At 49.6% G+C, this 13,021-nt stretch overlaps 1 protein-coding gene across 14 annotated transcripts in view; it reads left to right on the top strand.

Moving 5' to 3' along the window:
* PCBP3 (poly(rC) binding protein 3) overlaps positions 1-13,021 on the top strand; it is a 47,702-nt gene that overhangs the window by 17,553 nt on the left and 17,128 nt on the right. For 10 of the 14 annotated variants that reach the window (XM_032446061.1, XM_032446053.1, XM_032446054.1 and 7 more), the window contains 6 exons: positions 6,851-6,996; positions 7,102-7,125; positions 7,912-7,944; positions 8,543-8,659; positions 8,956-9,087; positions 11,920-11,994. In XM_032446061.1, coding sequence (XP_032301952.1) covers positions 6,928-6,996; positions 7,102-7,125; positions 7,912-7,944; positions 8,543-8,659; positions 8,956-9,087; positions 11,920-11,994 — 450 coding nt within the window. In that variant the 5' untranslated portion in view covers positions 6,851-6,927. Of the gene's footprint in view, positions 1-6,850; positions 6,997-7,101; positions 7,126-7,911; positions 7,945-8,542; positions 8,660-8,955; positions 9,088-9,372; positions 9,502-11,919; positions 11,995-13,021 lie in introns of all 14 variants that reach the window. The other 4 variants (XM_032446064.1, XM_032446063.1, XM_032446065.1 and 1 more) reach the window with 3 other exon arrangements.

The following is a 13,021-nucleotide window of genomic DNA, read 5'->3' as shown; positions in this document are numbered from 1 at the left end:
GATGTCACATAGGAAGATATTAGCAGCCATGTTCCTACCACCACCGTACCACCTGTTAGGGCTTTCTCTCTCTGCAGAAGCTCACCTTGGGGCTGCAGATGCCTGCAGAAATGCTTGGCTCTGCTTGTGCCACGTGAGGTTCTCTGTTCTCTGGTGGTTTGGTCCAGCCATCCTCTGCAGCACTGAGTCTCACGACACATGCAAGATGCAGATATGGAGCATAGCATTGAAGCTCTTGGCTTCTAAATCTCAGCAGTGCAAAGCACTTTTTCAGCTAATTAGTTAAATCTTATGGCACAATTTGTTAATGGCAGCAACACCTTTCAAGGTTACTTGGGCACTTGTGCTCAATGGAGAGTAGCAAATGCTTGGCCTGGCCCAGCTCCTCATCAGCACCTCCTCTACTTGCTCCCCAGAATCTCCAAAGAGTTGGCTTGAGCATGGGGGGACAGCTGGCATTTCAGAGAAAAAAATCTTCAGCGTGTTGCTTTATTATTTAATTTTCTGGCAGAGTGAAATCTGTGGCTGAGAAGCCGCCTTCCTTATCCAAGGAGATGGTCTATTCTCAGCACAAGGTGTCTTAAGTCCACCCAGCCCCTCCTGGAGGCTTACGGACATCTGCAGATGTGCAGTTGCTCTTGGTGACTGAGCAGTAGTAAGCCCAATGGAGTAATGCCTCTTTCCAGGAGTGGCTTTCATTCAGTACAAAACAAAACCAATTCATTGCAGACCTATTACCATACCAAGCAGTGTTCTTTCACCTTGTTGAGATGGAGGTGTCACAGGTGCAAATTACTGTTTCCTAGTTGCCTGCAAGACCTTCATCCTGGTGTGATCAACAGGGAAGTGTTGCAGCTTCTCTTGCTGCCATCAAACAAAAGTTGTCTATAATGGCCATCAGGGCAGATCCAGTACTTCTCTTTGGATTGGGCTTGCATTAGAGGCCGTGGATATTAATGCTGTCTGACATCAAGGGGCCCAGTCTTGTTTTCACATCTGACTTCTCACCCATTCACCATCCACACCAGGGTGATGCTTCTGCAGGAGGCTGCTCACCATTAACCTCTGAGGTGTGGTAGGTTAAGATGGATGCAGTGGCACCCAGCAGATAAGCAGGGACTCCTGGACATCACAAGTGCCTGCTGGCAGGACCCAGGGGTTTGTGGGGTTTTCTTTTGTGATTGGGACTCACCAGCTTTCTCCATCTGGGACAGGACTCCACTGTGATGCTGCATTTCTGTTCCTCTTGGCTTGCCAATCAGGTCAGAAATCTCACTGAAATGCCTGAAATTTAAAGTAAGTAACCACTGGAAAGAGAGGTGAAAATGGCTAGGGAAGGATTGCACGTTATGTAGAGCTCCTCTTTATTTTCTTCTCAAGAAATGGAGGAGATGGTCTTTGAGAGCCAAGCTTTGACACAGGGTCTCGCTCAGCAGTACCACTAAAACACTCAAATTCAAGGTGTGTTCAACAGAAGGGATCCCAAAAACAGGAAGCACAGCCCAAAACAAACTGTGTGGTGGCTGGTGGATGTGCCACGTAAAGGAGAATCCCAGGAAAGCAGTGGAGAATTTCACGAGGGGGAGAGCAGGTTTTAGCACCTCTTTGTGCTGGTCTGAGGGCAGAGAAACCAACACCTAGAGCCAATATTTCTGTCTGGAAGGCCACCCAGAGTGAACAAGCAGCCCTGCTCTCTGGAGGGCAAAGGACATGGGGAGCAATCTGTGCTGGCTTGAAGGGGCTAGGAATCAATTTAGGAAATGGAGAAAAGCTTTCAAGAGTTCCATCTAGCAGAGAGATTGGGGGCAGCATCAGCTGGTAGAAGACAATCAGAGGTAATAAGGGTGCAGCACTGAATTTGTGGTCATGGGAGCTGGAAGAAGGGGTGGAGCAGAGGGTCCAAAGCAGGAACGTTTGCATCTCTGCAATAGTAGTTGGGGTAAGTTGGCATAAAAGTGAGGGAAGCTGGAAGAATCCCATGGTGCAGAAGAGCAGATGGGAAGGCAGGTTACCGTTGCTCTTCAGCAGCCAATGGGTGACACTGTGGACCATGAGCAGGGACACATCACCTGGAGGAGCGTGGGGGAGTAGGTGGCCAAGAATGAAACATCCAGAAGGCAAGAGCAGGGATCTGTAATGATGATGATGTAATGGTGAGTTGTAATGATGCTGCATCTGCAGTGATGCTTGGGAAGACCAAGGGCTGGTGAGAAGTGGGGATATCATCGTTGATGTACCAAGCTAGAATAGAGGTATCTCTTTTCTGTTGGCTATTAGATTTTTCTAATTTGTTCTCAGTGGAGGTGGAGAGTGAATGGAGGAGACATTAATCAAAATAACTCCTCTGTTTGTGGAAGCCAGCAGCAGCTGCAAATGCAGCTGTGTTGCAAAACAATGTTAGGCATCATGCATTTGGTCTTCCGTGCTGCTGTCCTCTCCTGGCTTCATCTTCAGACCACTGAAGCCTGCCGGTAGCTGATGCATTTCCTTTTGGAGCCTGGCTTTCAGTGTGTACCAGACTTTGGTTTTCACCACAGCAATTTTTATCCTTTCTCTTTCCATCCCCAGCCTGATCTGGCCAGACTGCATTGTCGTCATAATCCTGAGCTCACTGCGGCGCGCTGCCCCCAGCCGCTAAAATGTGATGCTGAAAATCGCTGGATTAGGTTCTTAATGGCAGGATCAACCCACAGGGAGATGAGTGGGGAGAAAGCTTAAGCAAATGTGCAGGCAGATCTTGGGAAAGGGTATAACCTTGGAAAAAAATGGCTTCTTTCCTAGGCTGCCTTCTGCCCTCTTCATTTAGGGCATGGATTTCAGTCTCCAAGATTCAGAAAAATACTGGCCCAGGATTTAGGAAGTGGGTATCAGGAAGTCAGAGGTGCTTAAATATTTCCTCCCTCTTGCTTAAAAACATACTCTTAGTATGGAATTTTTTAGCCAAGGTGTTAATCTCAAACACAAAACTCAGCCAATGCATTAGAAATATGGCCCTTGCTGTAGCATATCGTGGTGTGCTGAAGGATGCTGGAGCTTTGCAGTTGGAATCCTGCTGGTGGGACTCCTGAAGAGCTCGTGATATGTGCTGAATGCTTTTCAGATCAACATTGCCTTTGAGCAACCATCAAGGTGCTCTAGAGCAGGATCTTTGGGTAGTGCCTGGGTGGGTGGCACATGCTCCTCATGCAGACCCCTGGCTGGTCCCAGTGCTACATGGACCTACAAAAGCTCTTCCCTTAAGGGTTCCAAGGCTTTGGAGTTGGGGTGGCAGCTTGGACTGAATAAACCTACCAAGAAGGAGTGGTTTTATGAAGGCCATGCAGTGGGTGACGAGGGTGATGGAGACTTTCTCTGAGTTTTACTTGGCAATGCTTGTGAACATTCCATCCAAACCCTTCTTGGAGGGGGTGGGTTGTGCCTCTGGGATGTTGTTCTCTCTGATTGTTTTTGGACAGCTTGAAGAAAACATTGCTGTCCCCCAAAATAAATACCTAGTCTGTGCAGTGAAACTTGATCTTTGTAACACTGCTGAGAATATTCCATGTTGGAATCTGGGGAGGAAACTCTACCTTATGCATCTCGCTTCTGGCAGCGCGTGGTCCCAGGGGCACCATGGTGACTTCAGTGCAGATAACCTAAGCATATTTTCTGCCTGCTCTCTAGCTTTCTTGTCTGGCTTGGAAGGCAGGTTTAAGAACAGACTTGAAAAATGGTGTCAGCTCAGGACAAGGGTGCTCTTACTCAACTGCAACTTCCACAGATGTCTGGGAAATAACTAAGAATTGTGGCACTGCAAAGAGGGGGCACAGGAAGGAAAACACCTACAAAACCCCAGAGGCGAGGAGGAGAGGAGAGCTTGGGACTGCGTGCCCTATCAGGAGCAGGGACCCTCAGCCTCAAAGGGTGGGATGTGAGGTCTGTGGGCAGCAGTTACACTAGTGATGGACCTCTCTGGTAGCAGATGTCCTGGTTCTCCACCCAATGTTTGCAGAGGGGCTGCAGGCAGCTCTGGCTGGAGCCATGCCCAGTAAGTGCCAGCAGATGCATAGAAGAAAGAGGAGGGCTGGTACAGCACAGGAGGGAGCTGAGGATGTTTCTGCTGGGAAGCAGCTGAGACAAAGAAATGAAGCATTCTGAGGGAAAATGGAGCCATTTTAAGCCTTTTTTTTTTTTTTTTTTTTTTTTTTTTTTTTTTTTCTTTTTTAATCTCGGTGATAGTTGGAGGTGTGTGAAATGGCATTTTGGTGACAAGCAAAGTGCTCTGAGCCACTGCCTCGCTGTGGTGGCATTTGGGTGCCCTCCGGGAAGACATTTCCAAGTCAAACATGCCATGAGCTGGGTGACTGTGGAGGCAGGAACAAGCCATGTTCCCCCATGGGGACACCAGCACTGCTGAATGGAGGCTCGGAAACCAGGCTAGAGAATGAAGCCCGGCTCAGCATTCAGCCTCCCTCCTCATGTTTTGCTTCATGTTCCACCTGCTGTGAGGGGGCCAGGCCATGAAGATGATCACAGTCTTAAATGGACTAAATTGAATTAAATTAATACACAGTGTTCAGAATTCTCTTAATAATTAGAGTTTGTTCAGTCCTCTGGGGCATGTCACTGGTGCATGTGCTGTTTTGCAGTCAGTGGGTATTCCTGGTGGATTAAGAGCATTTCTTGGGATCTAATAGATTTGTTTTCAAAACCAAAGGAGAGGGGAAGAGCTGGGTTGTTCTGTGTGCTGGTGATGCCTTCTGCAAGCACTCTTTCAAAAGGCAGGTGGATTTAAAACCTCTATGTTTCCTCTGCAGTCAGGTCATCCTTTAGAAAGACATTCTGGGACAGACCAGCATAGGGTGCCATGTCCCCAACCCTGCTCCTTTGCATGTAGTATCCCAGCCATCATGGCTCTCACTTGGTTTGCAGTGTACCTTCCATTGTGGGTCCAAACTCATCTCTTCCATCTCACGGTGCTGCATCTTTGACTTCTGCAGGGCTGCACCAGCTCTGTGGTGGGTTGGAGCTGTGCACTTTGCTTCATGTGTTGGGCTGGACGTAATGGTGTCCTCAGGGCTTCTGAGGGGAAGGACAAAGAAGCAATTCTGAGGATGCTGTGAACAAGGCAGAGCTTGCTGGCCCTGTGAGGAGATGGGTCCTAGTAGATGGGTCTGTCTTTGGGCTGAGAACACTCTGAAATGCTCAAAATGGTGTTTCGGATGAGATTTTTTTTCTCAGTGCTTTGTCTGTGAAGAATGAACAATATTGGAGTGAGTACATGGACAGAGTAAATGCCTCTGATCTATTGTTCTCGTAGCTTCCACCGCATTTATGAACTCCCATATAAAAGACTTACCTTTCACTAGTATGATTAAGAAAAGGCCAATGTAGCTTTCCTGCTTGCTGGAGCATGAAGCGTGTTTAATTTAATAATGCTGATAGATCTTAAAGCCAGGAGCATTTGGCTAACACATGACCCACTTTTTCAATCAATTGGAAACATTTACATAACGGCCAGCTTCAGGGTCTCTCATGTGAGGGATAGGGAGCACAGGGCGGTGGTAGGTGGCTGCAATACAGTGCGTTTGGTGAGAGCAAAGTGGTGGTTTTGATGTGCCCTTGGTGGGAAAGCTATGGCCCACCTCCCTGAGGCTGCCAACCCCTGTGTGGAACAGCTCAGCCAACGCGTTGGCTCTCCCAGTGCTGGTTGGTTTGTGACAGCCCTGTCTCCATTCAGCTGTAGCTGTTCTCTTGTGGAAAAGCATCACCTCCCTGCTCACCACCAGGCTTCTGCCCATTTTTGAGCTCTGTAGGAGCGTACTGGAAGAGGATGCTTTCTCTCAAGCCCATCTCGCAGCCGTTCCTGCACTCCTACATTTCTATACATCCCACCTACCTCTTTGCTTCCAACTGATACTTGAGCACTGGTTTACTTCCCTTTTTTTTTTTGGCCACAGACGCCACTGTATGAGCACAGAAAAGTAGCAGATGCTCGTGACAGAAAAATTTCCCATCTGATGCATACCGAGGGATTAAATAACATGGAGGAGAACTGCTACAGATCTCCTGGCATTGCACACAGGAGGACTGGTCTCCCTATGCCGTAGACTGCAGAGATATTCAGCATGCCCAGTCTTTGCACAGAGATGCTATTAAGGAGACACTGGGAAAGAAAGTGGGATTTGTTTCCGTACTGTGATTTATCTTCCCCTGCCTCCAAAATTCCGGCAGCATTTTTCCCTCTAGAGGGCAGAGGAGGAAAGAGAGAATGAAGGGAAGGGAAGGGAAGGGAAGGGAAGGGAAGGAAGGGAAAAGGGAAGGGAAGGGAAGGGAAGGGAAGGGAAGGGAAGGGAAGGGAAGATGTCAGCGCCTGGAAAATGGGCAGAGGTTTCATGAGATATGTACAGCTGGAAATGACGTCATTCTTCAGACATAGCACCCAGCTTACAGCTTACAGATCCTTACTCCTTGCTCTTGGGGTCTGATGGATATTTCCACTTACAGAAGAGCTGGCTTTTCCAAAACCCACAGCTCCAGATTTTCTGAGTGTCCGTTCATGCTCAGAATGGTGAATTTTGGTTTGCCAGATGCATGTCCTGAATCTTTTAAAGTCCAAGCTCTGCAGTCAGTCTTTGGACAGAGGGTTCCACCAGCCCTGTGCTCCCTTGTCACAGAGTCACAGAATCATAGCATCATTTGAATAGGAAGGGACCTTTGAAGGTCGTCTAGTCCAGTGCAGTTAACAGGAACAGATAGATGACCGTGTGCTGATGCTGGGGTGGCATATGTAGGGGTGGTGAATCCACAAGGAAGGATCAGAAAGGCAAACTCACCCCAGGGGTGCCCATTCTTGCCCCTCTGTCCCCAGGTGATACGGCTGTGCCGCTGCCTTCTCTTGTGCCGGGGCTCCCTCCCTCTGACACTGCCTCCCATCCCTGGTAGGAAATGGAGTCGAAGGTCTCCGAAGGCGGCCTGAACGTCACCCTCACTATCCGGCTGCTGATGCATGGCAAGGTAAGGGCTCCCAGCAGGGCTGCACCCTTCTCCCTCTCCTGCTTGGGTTATACTCATGCCTTGCAACACCATTTATTCTGCGGTGTTTTCTTTTTCTTTTGGTAGGAAGTCGGAAGCATCATTGGAAAGGTAAGCACATATTTTGGTGTGTGTTTTGGTTCTTCCCGAATTGCCTGCAGCTTTTACTCTCTGTGCTGGGGTAGACACCGGTCATCTCTTCCCACAAATATCCCTTAGGTGTTCGGTCTCCATGAGCTGCATTTGTGTGACAGAAGTGCTGAGAGACTCACAGAGAGGTCAAAGGCTGCTCCCATACAAAGAAAGAGCTTATCTAGAATCGGAGTCCACAGTGCACCATTTAGCTCATGTAGAAAGCTTCACATGGTGTTTTTACTCCATGGTTAAGTCGTGGCCATTTGTGGTGGTGAAGATTTGCAACATGAACTCCCTATGCTTTGGGCTTGCACCTTATTTATCCATCAACTTTTCAGGCCTGGAAGGAATCACAGTTGCAACCGTTTTGTGTCTCGTGATATTAGAGCTTTCTACAGATACTAGAGCAGAAACCATCCTTCGCAGCCACTCTAAAGGGCCAGCTTTTTTGATTATCTGGCTCATTCATGAGCCTTTCCATGAGGTTTTTCTCTGAACAGGAAATCTAGAGAGGGAAATGTAAGGTGCAGTTGTGCTGTTTTGTCTGTATGATGCCTTACAGACGTGAGAGCAGGTCTGAGCTTGGATCATCAGCTCTTCAGCTCACCCATCACATAGGTGTCAAGGCCAGGTGTCACAGAGCTCCCCAAAGTCTTGGTCATGTGCTGCAGTTTGTTAGTGAGATGCATGTTTGGAAAGGTTGTTTTGAAGGTGGAAGTCTTGAGTTTTTACAGTGGCCTGTATTTCTGCTTCTTGTTTCAGAAAGGAGAGACTGTGAAGAAGATGCGTGAAGAGGTGAGCAACTCTGATCTGTTAAGTGATTTGAAAGAGAGGGATGAGGAGTGGGAAGGGCTGGCACCTCCTGACAGCACACGAAGCAGTGACCAGAGCTGTCCCAATGGCTCACTGCCCTGTGAGATATTGTGTTTACTGGGAATTTTCCAGAGACAAGAGGTTTCTACTTCTGAAACAGTGAAATAAGATTGCTCGTGAGATGAGAGAGTTTTCCCATGGTCTTTGTACCTTTAACTGGCAAAGAGCTACCAGATCACTAAGCAGAGCTCTTCACACGCAGTGGTGCCATAGGCCACTCTTGCCTTGAAAGCACAGGTTCATGTTGCAGTAAAATATCCTGGTCAGGCCTTGGAAACTTTTTGGGATCTCAAGGTGAGGCAGGGCTGGAAGTACCATGGGGCAGGGGTGGGAGATTTTAAGGTTAGATGGGATGTCTTCATATGGTGACCAGGGAACAAGTGTGCAATGTGCTCCTGGAGCACTCAGAGTTTCTGCTCTTGGGTGCTGAGGATGCAGCTCAGGAAAAGAGTTGTGCTGGAGGCTGCATCCAGTCACTTGCCTGGCTGTGGCTGCTCCAGGAATGCCCTTCTGTTTCCAGAGTGGGGCAAGAATCAACATCTCGGAGGGAAACTGCCCTGAGCGGATTGTGACCATCACCGGCCCCACCGATGCCATCTTCAAGGCTTTTGCCATGATCGCCTACAAATTTGAAGAGGTGAGTAGTGTGACCCCTGAGAGGGCACAGAGTGAGGGTTTGCATGCAGCCCTCTGTTGGGTCCAGCAGTACATTGGATGCCTTCAACCCACATGTGCTTGGTTGGACTCACTCACCTGGTACACAACCTTGGCCACAACGCCCTCCCATTTCCTCCAGACATCTCTCAATGGGCAAGAACTGGGGCTGGAAGATGTGATCCCTCCTTATTGGCTCTTGGTATTTGGGTTGGGGTTGTGTGGCAGACATCTGGGTTGGGGAACAAGGGCTGATGCACTGTCCTCTTCCTTCCCCAGGACATAACCAACTCAATGAGCAACAGCACTGCTACCAGTAAACCTCCGGTGACGCTGCGACTGGTCGTACCAGCTAGCCAGTGTGGCTCTCTGATTGGCAAGGGAGGCTCCAAGATCAAGGAAATCAGGGAGGTAAATCACACTCAGTTACTGCGAGTAACTGCAGCTCCTCAGAGCTGATCTGCATCCTTGCAAAGGGGGATGCTCATGAGCTGGCATCGTGCGTCAAGGCAATTCCCAGGACGGTCCCTGCTGATGCAGTAGTGGTATCACGGGTTTTGCCCCATGGGACTTGCTGTGTCCTCACTAGCATGGGCCTGCAGCTCTCTGGGGGCACATGGCACAGGAGCTGAAGCTGGATGAAGGGAAGAAGGCTTCTGCATTGAGATTCCTCCTCCTCTCTCTTTCTGTCCCCAGAGCACAGGGGCTCAGGTGCAGGTGGCTGGTGACCTGCTGCCCAACTCCACGGAGCGCGCCGTCACCGTGTCGGGGACACCCGACGCAATTATCCAGTGTGTCAAACAGATCTGTGTGGTGATGCTGGAGGTACAGTCTGTAACAAAGGGGGTAAAGTATATAGGACAAAACCTGCCCGGCATCACAACAGCACTGAGAGCTGTGGATCATGTCCTTGTCACTGTTCACCACGCGTTAGTGGACCACTCTCATTTCCTGGTACCTCTGTGTGAAACCCACCCAAGTGTGCTTTCCCCAGTGTATTTGTGTTATTTCTAGTTTGCCAAACTGGAAACCGGTTGGGTGCCTGAAAGGAGAAGGTTTGTGTCGCAGCACCAGGAGGTTTTAGGAGTGCTGGGAAGAGGCAGTCAGTGCATCTGCTGTGCTGAGGGAAGGGAGCGGTGGGCATGAACCCAAGCCCAAGCTCCAGTGACGCTGAGGAGGAGAGGTGGTGAGGACGGCAGGTGCAGAGCAGGAGCCATGGCATGCATGAACGTGTGGCAAGGGTACTGTTTGCTGGGAGAAATCATTCACAAAGTCCTCTGCTGTGGAGCAATGCTGCTGTACCAACAGCAAGTTGGTGGAGCTGACTGCAAGTGCTCTATCTCCATGCCCGCTACCTTGGAGAAGCTCAAGAAGGAACCCATTGCTGTCGCAACACAGTGACATCCCTGCTCCTGGTGCCACCCAGAGCCAAATGCACAGACACACTGCTCTGCTGGGTGGCCTTAATGCCATTGTTTTAAAGAAACATATAGTGGCAGGGAGGAACACATTTCAGAATCACATAATAGTTGAGGTCAGCAGGATCTCTGGGTCCATCTGGCCCAACCCCTGCTCCAGCAGGGACACCCAGAGCAGGGTGCCCAGCACCATGTCCAAGTGGCTTTTGGAGGTCTCCAAAAAGATACCTCATAGCCTCTAGGTACATTTGGCAGGGCTCAGCATCACCTGCACAGCACAGAAGTGCTGCTTGATAGTCAGAAGGAGCTTCTTGTGCTCCAGTTTGTGTCCAGTGCCTCTTGTTTTGGCACTGGGATATTTGCTGCTGCAAGAGCTCCATAAGAGGATGCTGAGACATGGTTGAGATGAAGCAACTCCTGCCATAAGCAGCTTCAATTTGTCAGCAGAATGACTAGAGAGGAAAGTCCTTGAACCTTGGTGCCAACCACTGCTGGTGCTCACGTGGACACGCTGTGCTGTTGGAGGAACATGGATTTAGGCACACAGTGGTTCCAGGTCGTGCTCTGCACTGTGGCAGAGATGGGCTCGAGGTGATGTTCACTCTGTGTTATAAATCTTGGGTGGTTGCTGTTCCCACTGACCAAAACAAGGGCTGATGTTCCTCTGTAAGGCTCAGCAATGGGGAAGTAAAAGAAACAACAACCCACATTCATGTTCTTGCAGTCATAGGTCTGGAAAGTCCCCCAGCTTTAACAGTTTGCAGAGCTGCTCCTTGTAGCTTTTATGTCTTCTGTTATCTTGCCACAGAAATTCTCACTCATCCCCTCCAAGATCTGTGATGTGATAAAAGAAAAAGCAGCTCTGTGGTTATAACACAGTGCTTTGATCACACAGCTTTCCTACAGACTAGTACTAAGCAAGGAGATCTGAAAATGCCACGTGGCTACAGGCAGGAGTGTAGAAGAATGTAGAGAAAAATGGTGGGATTTTCTACAAGATAACGTAATTTATGTTGGCTATCCTTACATATTATCAGCGACTGAGCCATTTTGCCTCTGGCAGACTCGTAAGGCTTTCATCTGAAATCTCCCATGATCCAAAGAAATCTCCCAAATCTCAGCTCCTCTGCTGCTGGCACCTGCCTGGCTGCTCCAACAGCTTCCACTGTGAAGCTTGGGGGTGAGATCTGCAGAAATGCTCATCTTACTGTCTCAGTAGGCTTTCCAAAAGGAGTTGCCTCCAACGCCCAGCACCATGGCCAAAGCAGTGAATGAAGCGTAGGAGGCAGTGACAGTGCTTTGCAGTGGTGGTGAGAAACCAAGCCAAGCCCCAGAGGTGCCACTGTGCCCATGGTGAAGATGTGATGCAAGGAGAGCTGCTGAGTGAGGATGCTCTTGTGGGTTTGGCAATGCAGTGACACATCACATTCCTCCCCACCTCCCTGCACCTTGAAGGCCTTTGGAGTGTCCTGAGAAGGATCTTGCAGCCCAGCATCACCTGGTCTAGGGGACAGAATGTGTGTAGAGCAGAGTCAAGGTGGGGAAGCTTGGCAGATGTTCCAAAGTGCTGTGCATTGGCAGGTTAACTCCTGAGGGTGTCCTCCTTGTCCACTAAACGCCCATTTCCCCCATGTCTTCCTGTCCAGAGATGCTGTCTGCCCAGTTCGGGTGCTGCTGGCCGTGGCCCCGGAGGCTGTGCTCACCCCACAGTGCATCACGGGTTGGAAGCCCGTGCTCCGTCGGGTGCTTTCTAATGCTCTTTTTGCTGCTGTTTCAGGAAAGCTGTTCTAATGTTCTCTCTCCCTTTCCTTGTCCCTTTTCCTAGTCCCCACCAAAAGGTGCCACCATTCCCTACCGCCCAAAGCCCGCCTCCACCCCTGTCATTTTTGCAGGTGGTCAGGTAAGAGCCGACCCGCTTGCAGCCTCCACTGCCAACCTCAGCCTTTTACTGCAGCACCAGCCGCTGCCCGTTAGTGCACTCAGGTTTCTTGCCTTCTGACTTGCATGGTGTCATCCCATCTGTGTCGTGCCACAGCAGCCAGACCAAAAGCTCCTTGCAGGACTGCAGGGGACGGGGGTGGGGATGGGTCAGCAGAGAGCATGGAGTCTATAGTGCCCTTAGGACAGAGCTGGGGGACAGCATAGATGCTGTTCTATATTGGATGTGTCTATCTATCTACTTAAGATGCTGATTTTGCTCATAGTCACACTTCTAGGAGACCTGGCTCAAAAATCAGCTTGATTTTTTATCAGCATTTGCTGATAGCTATGTGAGGGTCCGTGCATGTGTGAATATTTCCTATTTTCTAGCATTACCAATCTAATGACAAGGAACATCGCATGTTGCAAATTGGTATCAGGTGGGACAGGCTCCTTCTAGCCTGATCAGGACTGGGCTGTTCTCCTCCATGGGAGGGTCAGTCTCTGCCACCAGAAGGGAACTCCTGCTGCAGGAATAAACCTCACCTGTATCCATGGGACAGCCTGTGTCATGTCATGCCACGGTAAACCAGGCTAAATCAAGGCTTGCAGTGGTTTCTAGCAGCTCTTAGAGGTGACAGCAGACTTCTGTGTGCAGAATAGCTGTGTATGCAACACGTGCCTTACGTCTACATGAAGCACGTGTTCCCGGTTGTGCCTCTGAGTTAAACTAATGAGCAATTGATCTCTGTTAAGCATGGCAGGAGTGAGCATAAAGCCTGGAGGCTTTATCAAGTTGGCCCACAGCCTGACATGAATCACCTGGTGCCAACTCCTACACCACGCAAGCTGTCTCATGCTCTCCCGCTCTATAACAAAATAGCAGAACAACAAGCCCAAAGCACGGACTGTCAGGCAGCGTGCTGTTAGCATCTCGTGGCCATTGCCAGCACCAGGGCAAGGGTTTTGTGCAGCCTGAGCAACCATACTGGAAAGGAGCTTTGGGT

The sequence above is a fragment of the Coturnix japonica genome, chromosome 7 (genome assembly GCF_001577835.2).
Source record: "Coturnix japonica isolate 7356 chromosome 7, Coturnix japonica 2.1, whole genome shotgun sequence".
Classification (NCBI taxonomy): Eukaryota; Metazoa; Chordata; class Aves; order Galliformes; family Phasianidae; genus Coturnix; species Coturnix japonica.
The sequence above is the reverse complement of the archived record's forward strand: the minus strand, read 5'-3'. Positions and strand labels throughout refer to the sequence as shown.